The sequence below is a fragment of the Dendrobium catenatum genome, unplaced genomic scaffold (genome assembly GCF_001605985.2).
Source record: "Dendrobium catenatum unplaced genomic scaffold, ASM160598v2 fragScaff_scaffold_811, whole genome shotgun sequence".
Classification (NCBI taxonomy): Eukaryota; Viridiplantae; Streptophyta; class Magnoliopsida; order Asparagales; family Orchidaceae; genus Dendrobium; species Dendrobium catenatum.
In genome coordinates, this window is record NW_021319273.1 from 16,260 (window position 1) to 34,373 (window position 18,114).

Here is an 18,114-nt window from a genome sequence, read left to right on the forward strand (position 1 = left end):
CAATCCTTCCTTAGACTTAAATACTACATCATTAACAAACTAAAATGCTTTTACTATTTCATAGTTAGAAATTAGGGATTCCATTATATGAAAGCAACATACCCACACACATATGGTTTCCAACCCATTGTATATATGCCATATGGATTCCCATCATTGCTACCAATATGTGGCTAGCCCTCACCAACATGAAAGGCTCCTAAAATCCTATGAGGAAATGAGTGTGCTTGCATTAGAGAGTAGCATTGCACTTCTTCTCATTCCTCACTCAAACCTAAACAATTATTTTTGTTCTTTATCTGCTCGTTGTCTCATAGTACTGAGTCATCTATGAAAGGCTAAACTTTAATTTGGTCAAATCAAATGTATAATTGAAAATCTACATTAATGTATCTTTATGGGGATTGTCCTCTTCAATTATGAGGCTGAACATAATTCATCATCTATATTTGAACAACCATCCTCTAAGTCTTACTAATTTTATATAATGTAATAATTTCAAAGTAAAATATTTAAATTAATTAAAATTTTGGCTCTTTAATAAGAGTTTATCTTCAAAATCATAGAGTGTGTTTTCTCATACGATTATTTTGAATCTAATCAAGCATAGAACTACAAATAGATCATACTTTGAAAACCATAATAATCTACCTACACATTACCATATGCATTCTTAACAAAATAATAGATGCTTAGGACAATTGATAAGCAAATCTCTCATCATTAATAATTAAAATGATGTTAAGAAAATTCTCCGTCATAACAAAAATCTTCACCAATCCTTCAATATAATCAACTTAATAAGGACAAGGGTGCATTCTTACACTCAATTAGCTATTTTAAAATTTAAGATTAATTTTTTAATTAATGAAATATAACAACTTTATTTAAATAAAAAAAAAAGATAGAAATAAAAATATATTTATCATCATTTTTTATTACTTATTTCTGACAATAATAAAAAAAATTATATTATTTAGAATCTTGTCTTCAGTACCCCAATTGATTTATTTGATTCCTAGTAATCAACCCAAAAAAGAAGCAAATAAATTATTATTAAACCATATAGGTACATTATCACTGTATGTTCTACTGGCGACGCCTTCTTCAAAAATCCTTTTGATGTGTGCACAAATAAACACAGTTCGAATCACGACCCCGACAACATATCCTCCGCCAGATCTCGCCTCTCACAACCCCCATCTCTTTTCCTCTTCCCGTTCCTTTTATCGCCTCCAAACCCTAACCTAAATCTCACTCTTTCCCTCTCTATCATCATATCCCTCCCTTTCACCTTCTCCATCGCCGGCGTCTGCACTTTCTTGTCAAAAACCTCAGGTGAATCCGTCTCTCTCTCCCAGCCCTCGGGAAAACACGGCAACCAACTCGGCACGTGGGGCAATGGTGGTTCCTTCCCAACCTGCGCGAAACTCGGACTCGGCTTTCTAGTATTATCCGTCCCCATCTGCCGGCGAATAGGCCGGGGGAACGGGATCTCGTCGACGGCGGCGACGAAGGCTCGTAGCTCGCGCAGTACTGAGGACCCGAGAAGCGGGCGAGTGAGGTCGGAGGCGCCGGCGTAGCCGCGGCCGGTGGCCGCGCTCTCGAGGACAATTGCGAGGTCGAAGATGTTGGATTGCGTCCGGCCACGGGAGTTGGCGGCGGATGCGGCGTCTCCGGCGACGATTCTGATGTAGCGGATGGCGATATCAGTGAGGGCTCGGAGTGCGGCGGCTTCTGCCCTCCGGTAACCGGCGTTGAGGCAGATCTGAGCCACGGCCACGCGGCAGATGGCCGCCGCATATAACGGCTGGGAAGTACCTGAATCCTGATCATTGGCCGCCGCCATTAATGGCTGGCGGATCAAGGAGTTGCAGAGGCCTTTAAGGTTACGATGTGGGGAGAACAAAACGGTCGGAGGAAATTGCGATATCGGAACCCTAAAAGCCGCCTTTGTTGTCTTTCTTCTTTACTTACATTAATATATAGTTTTAGAATAGAAATACATTAATATATACGATTCAAATTGAATGCTTAATATCACTAAACGGATGGCTATTGATTAAACTTTAGCCCAATAGAATAAATTAAGCTGACAGTTGTTGGGAGTTTAAGATATCAATTAAGAATTTTTTAATTTAAAATTAAATATAAATCTGAATATAATTCATTTAAAAGTCAAAAAATTATTAAAAATATATTTAATATTAATCCTCCAAAAAATAATTTTGGGCAAGTGCAGCTTAAAATAAAGAATTTTGAAAATTTTTTAATGTTTTGAGATAACTCAATAATAGATTATAGATTTATGCTTTGTTTGGGACAGCTTTCTTACTACTTCTTAACACAATTTTCAACTTGACAATTTTGGGATTGTTGGATTCGTCTCGTCGAGCCGCTCGATTCGACTACAAGCATGTCAAGTTTAGAAATTGTTTGGTAATCCAAATTATGAATTGAAACTTTCAAATGCATTTTGGGTCTTTGATTTGGACCTATTTGAGCTCGGATTGGGTTGAGTTTGGTGTCGTTGAGTTCGTATTTTTTTTTTTTGGGACATTTAGGCCATTTAAGGCAAACTCACACACACAACGCATACACATAGACTCGAACCCTGAACCTCTTAGTTGGAAGCCAAAGCTCTCAACCAATAGGCCAAGGAGAGATGTGTTGAGTTCGTATTTTCGATACCTTCATTTGGGCTGTAAGTTTGCTGAAATCGGAGTTCATATGGTTTATGATTTAATTTTTTAAATTTCCAACTTGATTTTGCTTTGAGATTCGTGCCCGATCAAGAAAATTCTTTGATGATATATCACTTATAAAATATATTTTTAGCATATAAATTTTTTTAATAATAAATTTTTGTGTTTAAATTTTAATTAAAAAAAAACAATAAGAAACAGTCTCAAACAAAACATTAATTGTCACTGTTGTGTATCTCATTGTTACCGTCTCTACTATAAAAGCTGGTAGAAGCTGATGAGTCGCAACTTAAATAGGTGTTAAAAGAACAAGATAATGATGGATAAGAAGTTTTTCACATAATTCAATAGTTTTTAGCGGACAAGATTTTGACATAGATCTTAGAGGAAACAATCATATAAAGATTATTGCTTGCGTTGGAGCTTTTATACATGACAAGTAATATGTCCAATAAACTTATCATAAACAAAGACTATTTACTCAACATGCATGTAAGTGCTTCTATTAAATCCGATATGAATGAGTTTCATTATGTGAGATTTGAAAAATATTGATGTGATTGTTGATGATGGAAATTAAGTTTTGTTATTGTTGTGTTACGTACCTCCCGCTTACAGTCACTTTTAGGATATCATATTATATGTACATGGTATAATAAATCTAGAGAATGTCAAGAGAATTCTCTTTTTTTGAAAGAAGGTGATAGATAAGCTCGTGAGATGATAAATAAGCTAAAGATTTATGATGAAATCAATGAAAATCTTATGACAATGGGTCTCCTTATAATCGTGGCATAAAGAGGTCTCTAAATGAGTTCATGAATATTATTTATTTTTATTACTAAATATTCTAGAACAAAAAGATGCACGAGTTGAGAGAGGTTTTTTTGGAGATGATAAGGAGGATCAACCTTGTGTTGCAAGATTTATCCTAATGTTAAGCTATACCATTGCATCATTTAGGACAAAGAAATAGCAACTTCATGGATTAAAAAATAGCAATAAATGCATAATTATGCTCAATGTATCACTACAGAATTCAGCATTTATGCTACATATATATCGTAGGTTCTAAACTTAGTCACCATTTAAGTTTTATAAGATTGTGCAGTGTTGATCCCAAAGGGGGCTTTGAGAGCATAGAGTATTGGTTTTGAGAAGAGTATATAAAAGATCCATGTTTTATGATAATATTGAGTTAAGGGGGGAATTTATTTGTAATGACTCAATTATGCGGAAATTACATGGTTATTCTTTAACATAAATTAAGTGATTTATTAGATAATGACTTAATATCCATATCTAAATCACGCAATGAGGTAGGTTTCAAGTTTATTATGTGAAAGCTTGATAACATGTAAAATGATTTTGCTTTAGTTATGACAACAGAAATATAAGACAATCTTGGGTATGTGAATGAATTGAGAAGAAAATGAGATAAGAGAGAAGATAGGAGAAAAAAGAAGAAGAAAGAATTCACATGAAATTTATTCATGGGAGAGTTTAAAGTATTATCTTGACGAATTGATGATTTTTTTAGGAGATTTTGGAGTGGTTATTTTTTATTCTTTTTTAATCCTACATTTCTTAAGTTATTTCTCTCTTAATAAGTGAGGTTTAGGGCTTCTCATTTTCTTTGATATGCTAAGATATACTTGGGGTTTAAGAAGAATTGACGAGCATCATTTTATTCTATACACAATTATAACTTGTTTCTTGTGTGTTAGATCATCTCCCATCTATGTAGATATAAGCTTACTGAAGTCAAATTACATACAATTTTGATGTTTTTGAGGTGTTTGATATTGCTTAAAGCTAATTTGTGGTTTATCATACTTGATACATCCCTCAACTTAGTGGTTGGTGCTTATTCTCCCTCCTATAGACCAAGCATTAAATAAAGACATGTATGTGAGGGATATATTGAACGCCAAGTTAAAAAAGGGGGATTTACATACATACCATTCAAAATCATATTGTATACATATTTAACACACAATTCTTATTATTTACAAACACCATACTTGATAATTTAAATAATATAAAAAATAACACCCTCTTTAACCTCTATATTGCAATTATGTCATCGAACTCCTCGTCTTTCACATGCTAATAATCTAATCACTCGTTCGTGGGAGATTACATTGTCATTTTTTTCTTTTCTTCTTCATTGAGATGACGCTGCTCCTATAGATAAGTATCTCACATCAAGACCCCATTATAAATATATCATCTCTCCTTAATCCTTCAGATATTGTTGGTCATATTAATGCTTTTCTAGTGAAATTCTTTCCTGATTTTCTCATATCTACTTTGTTGTCTAGTGACATTCAGTTACTTTTTCTTTTGGAACGGGTATCCACCCCCCACCTCATCTTGCGAGGCGTTTGGTTGTGTTACTAATTCTCGGTTGACTTGAAAGACCTCTTGCCTCATACTTGATTGTACCCCCGCTGAAGAGGCGCTACCATTCGAGAGAAATCGAACACAGGTTGGGAGGTATCCAACTGCACTCGCCTACCAACCAAGCTAAGCAACTGTGGATAGTTACTTCCTATTGCAATATAAATATTAAAATTTAAGAGTTCAATATATAAATAGGGTAATTCAAAGTGTTAACTTTTTTAAATTCCAAAAGAAAAAGCTTTTACTTTCGTAGATCAATTAGTTGTCGTGGTGTCGGATCATCCGCCAAGACCAAAAAGAAAACCCTCGCGCCCTACGACGCTCCCCTTCGCATCCGCGGCCTCACTCCAATTACTGGGCCAAGGCTCTGACATCGTTCGTCATCACGCGTCGGTCGCTGCCGCTGGGCTCGGCTTACTCTTCCGCAACTGAGCACAGAGAACCGCTACCTCCCTCGTCCATTTCCGGGACACCTCGCCGACAAGACCTGCTCGCTTTCCCTCGACACTGCCCCTCTATCCAACTCATCCTGTGCACCCGCAAGGATGGATCCTGAATCTTTTCGATCGACGCTGTCCAATTTGGCGTTTGGTAATGTAATGGCAGCGGCAGCTCGAGACTACCAAAAGGTTCGGCCTTTAATCGATTCCATCGGAGACTTTCTTGTATCTGTACTGGTCAGGGGAAAAGAGGAAATCGATGTATTGATCTCCTTTTCAAACTTTTCTTATATATAAATTGACTTTCTATGTTAAAAAACAATAGAATATGATGTTTTCATTAGCTTATTCAGGTATAGATCAGTTCCAGAGTAGTGAGAAATTACCCTGAAAATATGCATTCTCTTTTATTCATAATGGTTGGGATTTAAGCTGGATCACCACCGGAAAAGTACCTATTATTGTTCAAAATTTCAATATTTTGGGCGAGCACATTGCTAAGAGTAGTTGGTTAGAATTCCTTCCATCTCATGTAGAGATGAGAGGTCCGGATCCCCCCAAAAATTCAATTTTGTTTGCTGATCTGAATCCTAATTTGGTGCCAGTTGGTTATTCCAGTTTGATTTTACTAAATTGGAGGATAGTGGTGACCTTTTGATTAGGAGTCATTGATATTCATATTGACCATGATTTGTTGCTCGGAAGGGGAATAAGAATCTTTGAAATGTTGATGATTAATCAATTGCAGTTTCATTCTTTGCTAGCAATGCCAGTTGTTTTTAGGGATGTAAGATATGTTTAGTGCCTTAGATATTTTAGTGTAAGAAGTACGTGGTCAAGTCTGATCATATAGTAAAAATAAGGGTAATATGCATCAATCAGATAATTTAGTTTTTGTAATATTATCTAATAGAGAAAAATGCTGATCATATAAAAAGTTGGGTTTTACTAATGGTTTAGAAACATTGCAACTGTTAAGAAGAAACTTTAATTATGTACAACTATGAATGTTGGCCAATTACAAACATTCTCTATTGTTAGAAAATCTGAGATAAACAATAACTTGTTTGTTTAGCTAAACTATAGATGGGCTCAAACTTGCAATTTCGTTGCAGTCTTTTTCACGTTTATATTCTAACAACCATCTTATTTTTATAATTTATGTATGTTGTTTTTTTCTTTCATGGGTTATATATATGTATGAATGTATGATGGGCTCCTTGAACACGTGAATTTAAATTTTGGACTTGTGGTCAATTTTCATGGACTCCAACCAATTCTTATAATTTAATGGGTTTAAAAACTAGCAAGTTTTTGGCCGCATGCAATCGTATGGGCAACCCAAGTTTGTTTGAAGTTGCATACCTTTGTTGTTTCATTATGATTGTAAAATGTTTTAGAAATTTTTAAGGATTCATTTGTCATTTGTCGCTATTAGAAAAGTTAGATGAAAACTTGAGAAACTTAATACATGCCACCAAAACCATGCATATTTTCAAAAAGGTGAAAGTGTCAAATCCTGTAAATGCAGTTGGATATATAACTTGTTTGGAATCCAATTTGTTTATTTAAATCTTAATAGCTCTATTCTTTAGGTTGGCATCTTCACTGGAAAGAAATCACCCATTTTTACATGTCAAATTATTTCTTTAATATTTATAGTGAGTTCAACAAGATGAGGTTGAACTAAAACTTGGACTATCTGGTGTGGATTCCATCTTCTAGTGATCTTCATTTGGTCAACCATGTATCTTTTCCTAGTGCATAATGATGTTTGTAGTTATTCATATAAATGGATCTGGAATATCCTAGCCCCTTTGAAAGTACATTTTTTTTCGATAGATTATGTTTTTTTGGGAAGGATCTAGCCAAAGTTTATCCTCTCATGTTTTGGGCTTCCAGATTTCTATAGCTTGAGTTATGAGCAATTCTTTTTTGGAGGATGATTCTCATTTTTTAATTGTATTTTCACCTCCAACATCTGGGGAAGACTGCTCTCTTTCCAATGCAATTATATAATTGGGCTCTTATTTGTTTTCTTGGATTTATTTATTTTATTAGAGATATTGCAAAAGACATTTAGGATATCTTCTTACTCTCTCCTATTTAGAACTCTTGAAAGGAAATAAACAAGGTATGCTTTACAACTATTTCAAAGGATGATAAATCTGTATGGTTCATACTTTGTCTCAAACTCGTATTTAGATGATGCTAGTCATTGTAACAATGAGTGTTATCTTCGAGAAGAAGATGACTTAAATATTTCCAGATGAACCTCTAGATCTTTTCAGAGCTATTCTTTGACTTGTTTTTTTGGGGATGTATTGGTATTTTTCTTCAATTCTGTAATTATTTTTCTTTTATTTTATCAGTGAGAAGATATTTCCTCAACTTTTCAATAAAAAACATTTTTTTTCCTAAAAATGAACTATCAAAGCTATGTATTTGTGTGCTTGAACTAAAACTTGGACTATCTGGTGTGGATTCCATCTTTTAGTGATCTTCATTTGGTCAACCATGTATCTTTTCCTAGTGCATAATGATATGTAGTTATTCATATAAATGGATCTGGAATATCCTAGCCCCTTTGAAAGTACAAATTTTTTTTCGATAGATTATTTTTTTTGGGAAGGATCTAACAAAAGTTTATTCTCTCATGTTTTGGGCTTCCAGATTTCTATAGCTTGAGTTATGAGCAATTCTTTTTTGGAGGATGATTCTCATTTTTTAATTGTATTTTCACCTCCAACATCTGGGGAAGACTGCTCTCTTTCCAATGCAATTATATAATTGTGCTCTTATTTGTTTTCTTGGATTTATTTATTTTATTAGGGATATTCCAAAAGACATTTAGGACATCTTCTTACTCTCGCCTATTTAGAACTCTTGGAGGGAAATAAACAATGTATGCTTTACAACTATTTCTAAGGATGATAAATCTATATGGTTCATACTTTGTCTCAAACTCATATTTAGATGATGCTAGTCATGGTAACAAGGAGAGTGTTATCTTCGAGAAGAAGATGACTTAAATATTTCCAGATGAACCTCTAGATCTTTTCAGAGCTATTGTTTGACTTATTTTTTCTGGATATATTGTTATTTTTTTCAATTCTATAATTATTTTTCTTTTATTTTATCAGTGAGAAGATATTTCCTCAACTTTTCAATAAAAATTTTTTTTTCCTAAAAATGAACTATCAAAGCTATTTATTTGTGTGTGATGCAATCAAATCATTAGGAAATTAATGACTGTGAAAATATAAGTTAGAGTTTGTTGTGAATTTGGATATTTAGGTGGAAACTTGAAGAATGACGGTAGGAGATTATTAGTTTTGTAAATATTCAAGATTCAGGTGACATGTATGTATTTGCCATGGAATAATTTTAATGCATAAAATTGCTTTTATAGAAGTTGTTAAATCGAAATTTAATGATGCTATTTAAAAAAAAAACCTACGGATGGGTTGTTGTTCATTATCCAAAGCTGGTTTAAGCTATTTGGTTGTAGTGTTGTTTTAGGCCAAATGATTAAAATGACTCAATATTTAAATAATTTACAATAAATAGTCCCTAAGTATTTTTTTTTTGAAGTAAATGCTAGAAATAATAAGCCACGACATAAAAGATGTCATTTGCAGTTTATAAGATGCATTATTAGAGTAAGTGTAAGCATACAGACTTGTGAAAGTCATATTTGAAGACTGAAAAGCGGGGCAGAAGGATTGGTTTGCAACCACTAACTTTCGGTCTAAGTTTGCCCTCAAAAAGATTGAAACGGATGCTTAGATAGCACAAATAGACTACAAAATAAAAGATAAATATCCAAGGTCCCTTTAACAAAGAAAATATTCCCTACTACCTTTAAGCTTTGTTGGAAATGAAACTACGCAATTAAATACAAACAATAAAAAGAAAGCAATGAAAGAAAAAATTAACAACAAGATTTAATGTGGAAAGAATTCAAAATCGGGAAAAAAAGGAGCCACACCACACGAAGAAATTCACTATGAAAAATGGAGAAATTGTACATATCACTCTTCTCACAATCACTCCTTATCTCTCTTCACTTCTCACACACACTTAAATTTACTAAGAAACACAACCCTTCAAGTGATCTAAGAAGAACAAGGAAGACAAATTGCTTAGCCTCAGCTCGTAGCGCTGCGGGGCTGTACTTGTAGTGTCTCAACGTTGACTTTTATGTCTCGCAGCATCGTGGCGTTGTGAACTATAGCACTGTGTCGATAGAACTACAGGGCTGTGGTGCTGTGCTCTCTATCTTTAAGAATTCCACCTATAGCGCCTTGGCATTGGATTTGCAACGTCATGACACTGTACCAACCAAAAAAAATGTTTTTTTTTCTTTTTTGAAAACTTTGCCCTCGAACCCTTGAGGAGAGGATACATTGCCCCCTTGCAAGACCCACAAATAATCTCCTCATTGAGATCAACAGACAAAATTGAGGTTGGAGTTAAAAGTACAACATGATTGATCAATACAATCAAATTCCACACAAAATTAATAATCTTCCTTTATAGTGGCATGCTTCGTAAGAGCATTAATGTAGCGACTCTTGGATTCAAGCTTGTGCTACTTAAAAAGAGAATACACTTATTTTGGTCATCAGTGGTGCATCATTTACTCCCTTGGTTGAATGCCTTCAAGTACTACATAGCACCTCATACTGACATAGAAGTTGAAGCGGCAAAGAAAAATTGGACCTTTTTAAAAGATCATATTGTTGGACTTTTTATTTCAAACATTTTTTGATACATCTCTTAGAGAGCACCATCTAAATGTGCTTCTTAGGAAAGTTTTGGAGTCTAATAGCTTTAGTTATCTCTGTCATCAAAGGTAATGTTTATGCTTCAGTTTCTTAGACTCACCAAAGACTTGGTTAACCGTGCACCATTTTAAAGTCACCATGAACACTAAACACGACCAAAAGGAATGCACACATGAGTCCTTATCAACTATTTAGGGTCAAGTTTATGAATCCTTATTCTCAATTCAATGTACACAAGTAATCAAAATCCACCAAATTAGCATGCTGCTCAAAATATAATAGGCAATGAAGTTAGGGAAAAAATTATAATGTAGTGTTGACGAATATTTTCGCACCGACCCGACCCCGATCGAGTCCGACTAGGCTCGATCGCGCTCGATCAACTCAGTCGATCGACGTCGAGACAAAATCGACTCAAATTAGACTCCAATTTAATTAAATTAAATCAATTTAATTAAATTAAAATTAAATCAAATCAATTCAAACCCAATCGAGCCTCGTCGAGCCAAATTCAACGCAATTCGGTGCCGATCCAAGCTTAATTTCGCAAAATTAACTTGATCGGACCCAATCAGACCCAAACTGACCCAAATCGGTTCGGGTTGAGTCCATTCCGGACTCAATTTCAACCCCAATTATTTAATTTAGGCTAAATCAAATACCTAAATCTAAAATTGAAATGGAGGGCTCATATTTCTTGTAGAATTGTTCGAGGATACAAAAAATTCTCCAACATGTAGGTCTCACACAAGTTAGTGGTATGGAAATAGAGGGAAAAAATAAATTAGAGGGAATAAAAAGAGAATGAATGAAACTTTTTTATTTGCTCTCTTTTTTGCTTCTATGCTACTTGGCATTTATGTGAAGTCCATGGAATATCTACTTGCAAAGGTACACGTGATTTCCAACCACAATCAAAGTTTATATACCTAGTTCCAATGGGAATACATTAAATCAAGTGCAATAGCTAGGTTCATCCAAAGCAAGAAAAAGCAACTTGATAATCTTTGACATAAACAAGGAATCTCAACTATAATGAGTTCGAAGTAGGAGACTCTTTTCTTGTCATATATGTTGGGCAATACGAACCAAAGAAGAGATTGAAGTTTGTCTAGCTTCAATAGTGGTCAAACTCATTTTCAATCCAAATGTTTAAGCATTGTAGGTGACGACGAGCCACTTGGTATATTTTTACCAATATACTTTTCTACTTGATGTGAGTTAAGCCCAATAATTTCATATGCCCTAATAATCTTTTTCTCCCATATGAGCTCTCCACAGTGACCATCACTTTAGCTCAAATGAAAGTTTTTTAGCATTGTCAAGCATCATGTACCAAGAGCCCCCTCTGAATGAAGTTGCCTGGAAAGTCATTTGCTTTTAAATCTTGCTTAATCATAGAAAAAGGTCTCAAGACCTATACAAGTCACAAGTTGTATGAACCACTCAATCCCAATTAAATTATCGATTATGATACCCTTATTGGGCTGGATACACCAACGGTAAAAAATGTTTCAACTCAAATAAGCCTTCTAGGTGAAGGCCAACCACTTACACTTTCTATGTCAACATAATTTTCAACCATCAAATATGGGATTATGCCCAATACTCTCATATGTTCATAATATAAACATCCATATGTGATGTGTATCTACTTACCTCATACACAATATATAACACCTATAATGCTTGGACATGGACTTGACACATAAATGTGAGACAACAATTCATGTGCATATTGGACACTAACAAGTTGACACAATTAAAATGCTTGTAGCTAAAGTTATTTAAAGTAAACAAATCTCAAAATAATTCAAATAGACTTTAAAATTTGACACAATCAAAATGCTTGTCGTCGTCCGTCTCTAGTGTCAACGCCATTGTCACCTCCTAGATAAGTTTGCCTCTTCCACAAGGGTTTTCTCTTCTTCAAACAAATTTTTTGTTTAATCGGTTTCTATCTCTAAACCCTAATTGATTTCCTTGATCAAAAATTTTTTTCCTTGATCAATATAATTTCTTTTAATGGTTTAGTTAGGGTTTTTATTTCTTTGAATGTTTGCATGTTTTCAAATTTATCAAAATCAATAAAAGAAGTGATTTGTTTATATATTAACATGTGACAATATCAAAGTCTTTGGTGCAATGATAGTTTAATGATAGAGTTAGCATCAGATCTTATTATAAAAGTGAACACATTGGAAGGGACTTCTCATCCTTGCCGCCAATGTCAAGTAGATGTGCAAGAGGTCCAATCAATCATTATATGGTAAATTTGGAGGATGAAAAGCAAGGAGAGCATTTGCATTGTAAAAGATGTTAGACAGACACACAAACGTGTTTGCATAGATATTTGAAGGTTTTTCTATGAGAATGCCATTTCGTTCAATGTGACAACTCCCCTTCTTGCTTCAATATAAGTTGTTTCATAGGTGCTTATGTTCAAGACTTGAAACCCCCATTCATATATGACTTGAGAACTTGGGTTTTGAAGGAGGAGTTGGGTAACACAAAGAAAGCCATTGGAAATTAGATGAACTTGGAGTCATATTAGATTGACAATCATTCCCAATGGTTGGTATAATATTAAGAATAAAAACTTGATTAATATTTTCATAAATAATTCCTATTGAACTATTTTCTTAAAATTTATAGAAACATTTGTTCAGGTCATGGATGTTGAGTTCCTCTTTAGACTCTTTGATGTGGTGATAAATGAGATTGGAGAGCATTTGATTAAACCAATTATGATAGATAATGCTAGTGCTTATAGAGCAATCAAGACCAAGTTGATGGAGAAGAGAACATATCTATATTGGGACCTTGTGCCACACACTGCATATATTTTATTCTAGAAAAACTTGGTGATGTGAAGAAATATAATATGATGATAATTAGGTCAGATCATTTGATTTACAATAAGAAGATCTAAATATTGATTTCTTCGATGAGGGTAGAAACAAGACAAGTGCATCTAACACAGGCCAATTATAATAAGAAAAAAAAAAGAAAAGGATATATATATATATATATATATATATAAGGAAATTTAAATAGTTGAAGTTATCTTAAACTTTAATTAATTTTCTTAAATTTTTATTAATTATTGTTGATCATAGAAGAGGAAGATGAGACTGGTTGAAAAAGAGGAGGAAGATTGAGAGAACTTTGGTTCCATCAAAGTTGAGGCAAGGGAGAAAATTATTCAGTATGATGATGACTAAAATGCAGACATCCAGAGTGATGAGAGTGTTGAAAACTTTTGATTACTTATTATATTAATAATTTGATCATTGGAATTTTGGAAGTTGCCATGTTAGACAATAGGAGTGAGGGGAGAAACTTAATGTGTTAAATTTATTTGATGTATTACTCTTATTTGACATATTATATTACTTCTATTTGATATCTTATGTTACTTTGACCAATTAATATTTGCATTACAATCCTAAATTGTGTAATTTGTTACTTGATGTTTTGTTTTTTGTGCGGTTTGTCACGTGATACTACATGAATTTGTTATTCTTACTATGTTACTATGCTGATATATTATTTCGTAATATATTAATTTGTTATGATACTAGTATATTTATTACCTTCATTTTGTTATTTGTGCGGTTTATGCTTCAAACTACTTTGAGGTTTGTACCTCATCTCATGAACGAAAAATACCTTAATGCCTAATTTCATAATTTTAAATCTTGTGCCATACAATTCTACATGGCCTATTCTTGTAGTTATATCAGATGGTGAAATTGTGTCCATTGTTGATGGTGGATTTTAGAGAGGTATCTTGTGTATTATTGTAAGAGACCTATGTATGATGATTACATAGCAGGAAGCATGATATTTATGCCTTCATTTGTTGTATGTAAAATGCTAAATTTATTAAAGTAAAAAATTTTAAAGACAGTTTGATTAAGGAGAAGCAATAGCAGGGTTCATGCAACTATGATTGTTTTAGCTTAGGTTCCTGTTATCATATACGCCTTATTTAGCTAGTGTTCTCTATAGCTGGTTTTGCTTCTTTTACTTTTTTTCATATCATGCCATTGGTTCTGTTAGTGTTTGTGATTGTTGTAGTTAAAATGGCATTCCTCTTTGATTCCGTGTATCTCCCTACTTTTTATTTCAGGGATGTGATTTGTGTGGCGAAACTTGAAACGAGATATTAAAATTTAATGTATTTTTTTTGCGTCAATCTTGTGCTTAACTACTAGAGTTGTTCTTTGGTTGTCGTGATGAGTTGTTGTGCTTACATTATGGGTTTTCTGATTCAGAGGATGATGGCAGATAGTGCCAACCCTTAGAGTTTGATTTCTATAAGTATCAACACCTGAGAGATGCAAATAAGATTTAGCAGCTTAGTAAAATTTATTTTTTTGTTTAATCATGAGTGCTTAGTTGGATGTTGATGGAGCACATGTAAGCGCGACTTCCAAGTTTTTGGGAAAGCCATACGCTTGTACGGGTTGTCAGTCTAGATTTTTCCCTACTTAGTGAATTCTTTCCTATGTAGGATAAAGGCTTGATGTTAGGGGTGCAAACGACTCAATTCAAGCTTAGAGTCAGGCCTAACTTGCGAGCCAAATACTGAGCTCGAACTCGAGTCGAGCTTGAGCTCGACTCATCACGGAAGACGAGCTTGTCGAGCTGCTAAGTTCCTCGCTCGGCACGTAGTTCCGTTGCGTCTGTCGTTCTCTCAATCGCACCTAATTCCGCCAATCGCATACTATTCCACATCCGCAAGTAGTGCCACGAGGCCTGCATCCGCTGTTCACACGCAGTTCTGCGTCTGCACTCGAGGTTGTGCCGCTTCGCCTTTCGTCCCCACCGTTCCGCTTTCCGTAAGCCGCTCGACGAGTAATCGAGTCGAGCAGACAATTGTTCAAACCCGAGCTCGATTAGCCTAACGAGCTCGAAATCATGTTTTAGCTCGACTGGCGAGCTTGTAAACGAGTTGAGCCCGAGCCGGCTAACAAATCGGCTTGACTCAGTTGCACCCCTACTTGATGTTGATGTTGAGTGAATTCATTCCTTGTTCCTTATCGTCTGAGTATTTTATTATTGGCGTTGTAAAAGTCAATGATTTTAGTCAAATTTGCTACAAATGTGATTTTGATTGAGTTGCAAATATTTAGTTGTTCTTTTATTTTGTACAGTTCAAATTTCTCATTGATTGATTGATTGACACATTATTCTTTGATTTTGGTTTAAGGTTTTTTCAACTTTATACAATTACACCTAAAGAAAATGAGTTTTATGTAAATTTTGGTATTTATTATGTGAATCATAATTTTCTTTTATATGATCTCCATTAGAAATTCTAGATTCGTAAGAGGTTCTACTTAAACAGTTGTTAAAATAATATTTGACATGGCTTGACAATTATTTTAAGTGTTTGAACCGTCATGGCAACCCTAAACAAAATATGAAACAGTTTCAACATTGAAGTATGAGTCTTTTATAATTTGGAAAGTATAATGGATCAAGAACAATTTAAGAAAACTTACAATTTACTTGCAAATATAAGATGCCATTTCAATGAGAAATAAAGTTTACATTACTATCAAGCTACAATAGATAGTCAATACTTTACAATAAATTGCAATTCTTAAAAATGTTTATGTTTAACAAATTTAATATTAGCGGTCATAAATTTGCAGTAAATATATATGCGCTCAATGACGTTTTAGCAAAAACACTTCCTCAACCGCCACATTTTCCTATCATTAGGCTAGAGATCTACAAACAAATTAAGAGGGCTCCCTTTTATATCGTCTTGGGAGAATAGAATAAAGAAGTCATGAAAATCAATATAGTCAAAAGTCCATGGAATTCTTCCAGGTTCAGCTATGCAGCACGTGCTATAACATCACTATGACTTAGGCATCGTTTGGAACAGCTTTCTTACTGTTTCTCAAAACAACTTTATAGTATAAAAATTTAAATATTTGTACTAGAAAACTGCTTTAAGAAGTAACAAGAAAGCCGCCCCAAACGAAACCTTAGAGACTCCTAATTTGTTATGTGGAAATGGCCTGCATAGCATCGAGAGAATATCATTGTAGATAATGTCCGAGAACGCATCTCCATGTGACATCATGTGAGAAAACCAGTTTCTGAGCATGTTTTTGTAATTGAAGTGGGCAAATTAAAGTCATTATTTGCATGAAGTGTTATTTACATACTTGTTCATTTCAATTCTCATCTCTGACAAGCTTTTCAGGAGTTGCTAGCTAATGACAAGGCACAAGCATCTCATACAACCACCGATGATGTTGACCTTGATGAATTGCTGGATGTAAGTTCAAATATCTCATCTGACTTTGGAACTCTATGTTTATTTTGGCATTTTTGGAACTTTTGCTTTGGAATCTTTGCCCCTTCTTTGACTTTTCTTTGACTTGCTTATGATTCAGGATCCTGAACTGGAAAAATTGCATGCAGAAAGAATTGCTGCTTTGAAGGTACTATTACTAACTTTTTGAGAGTTGCTTTGATTTGCATGTCTCGGTGGGCTGTTCTCTCTTCTCTTAGAGAGTTTGAGATCTCCAAAATCCAATGGCTGAGAAGAGAGAAGTACTGAAAAGGCAAGGTCACGGTGAATATAGGGAGATAACTGAAGCTGATTTTCTTGGTGAAGTGACTGGAAGCGAGAAAGTTATCTGCCACTTCTACCACCGGGAATTCTACCGTTGCAAGTAACTTACATTCTAAACTATTTCTTCATAATAACCCTTGCTCCTGCCTTGTTTTCATGATCCAATTTCCTTTAGGATAATGGATAAGCATTTGAAGGCCTTGGCTCCAATGCACGTTGATACAAAGTTCATCAAATTAGACGCTGAAGTTAGTCTCATCTCCCCCACCTACCAGTAAATTTTTTTCAAGATGGTGCATAGTAATGATAGAAATTAAATGTTCTGGTACTGTTTGCAGAATGCACCATTCTTTGTTAAGAAACTGGCAATTAAAACTCTTCCATGTGTTGTTTTGTTCCGGTGAGCATAATCATATTGTTAATTTTTGCATCTTTGGTTTCATTTGGGACGGCTTTCTTATTGCTTCTTAAAGCAGTTTTTTAGATAAAAATTAAAAAATTTATACTTAAAAACAGCTTTAAGAAGCAATAATAAAGTCGTCCCAAACGAAACCTTTGTCAAAACTTTTTTGTTCTTAAAATCGAAGCTTATGTGGTTTCCATTGTTTTGGCTATGGTTATTTCTCAGGAATGGCATTAGCTTTGATAGGGTGACTGGGTTCCAAGACCTGGGAAGCAAAGATGATTTCACCACCAGAGCTTTAGAACATCTTTTTAAGAGGAAAGGTACGCATATTTCTTTGAAATTATGTCATATGACTCAGATCTTTGAGGCAAGTCTTAAACTGTAGTTTGTTTAGGCATTCTCGGTGAAAGGAAAGGCGACAATGATGAGCTTGCAGAAGAGGAGATTGACTCTGGAAGAAGTCGGAGTATTAGAACTTCAACTAATGCAGGTTCTGATTCAGACTGAAAGACAAGTTGAAAGTCTTCGCGGCTGCAAACAACAACAAAAATTACTATACCATCAAGCTTGTAATTTGGTTGTTTGTTTTACTACTTGAAAACTTGTGTTTATTTTAGTTGACAATTTGATTTTTACTTGCGAATGCTCTTTATTTATTTGTTCAGGATCATATTTTTGTGTAGATTGAAATTTGATTAAACCAGTTTTTCCATGCATGTATCAACGAGGAAAGTCTTAAATCTCTCTTTCTAGACCTTGAAAA

The 18,114-nt window shown here is 34.3% G+C and overlaps 2 protein-coding genes across 2 annotated transcripts; one reads left to right on the forward strand and one right to left on the reverse strand.

Moving 5' to 3' along the window:
* Nucleotides 1-1,027: 1,027 nt before the first annotated feature.
* LOC110098875 (transcription initiation factor TFIID subunit 8) lies at nucleotides 1,028-2,116 on the reverse strand. The gene has a single exon (XM_020825821.2). It carries the CDS (start codon nucleotides 1,847-1,849, stop codon nucleotides 1,151-1,153), a length of 699 nt encoding a protein of 232 aa, XP_020681480.1. The 5' UTR covers nucleotides 1,850-2,116; the 3' UTR covers nucleotides 1,028-1,150.
* A 3,232-nt stretch (nucleotides 2,117-5,348) lies between these two features.
* On the forward strand, nucleotides 5,349-18,114 carry LOC110098874 (thioredoxin domain-containing protein PLP3B-like). Its single transcript, XM_020825820.2, is given in 8 exon segments — nucleotides 5,349-5,740; nucleotides 16,571-16,645; nucleotides 16,764-16,811; nucleotides 16,882-17,045; nucleotides 17,121-17,193; nucleotides 17,284-17,345; nucleotides 17,574-17,671; nucleotides 17,746-18,114. Coding segments are annotated over 8 exon segments (717 nt in total). The 5' UTR covers nucleotides 5,349-5,656; the 3' UTR covers nucleotides 17,859-18,114.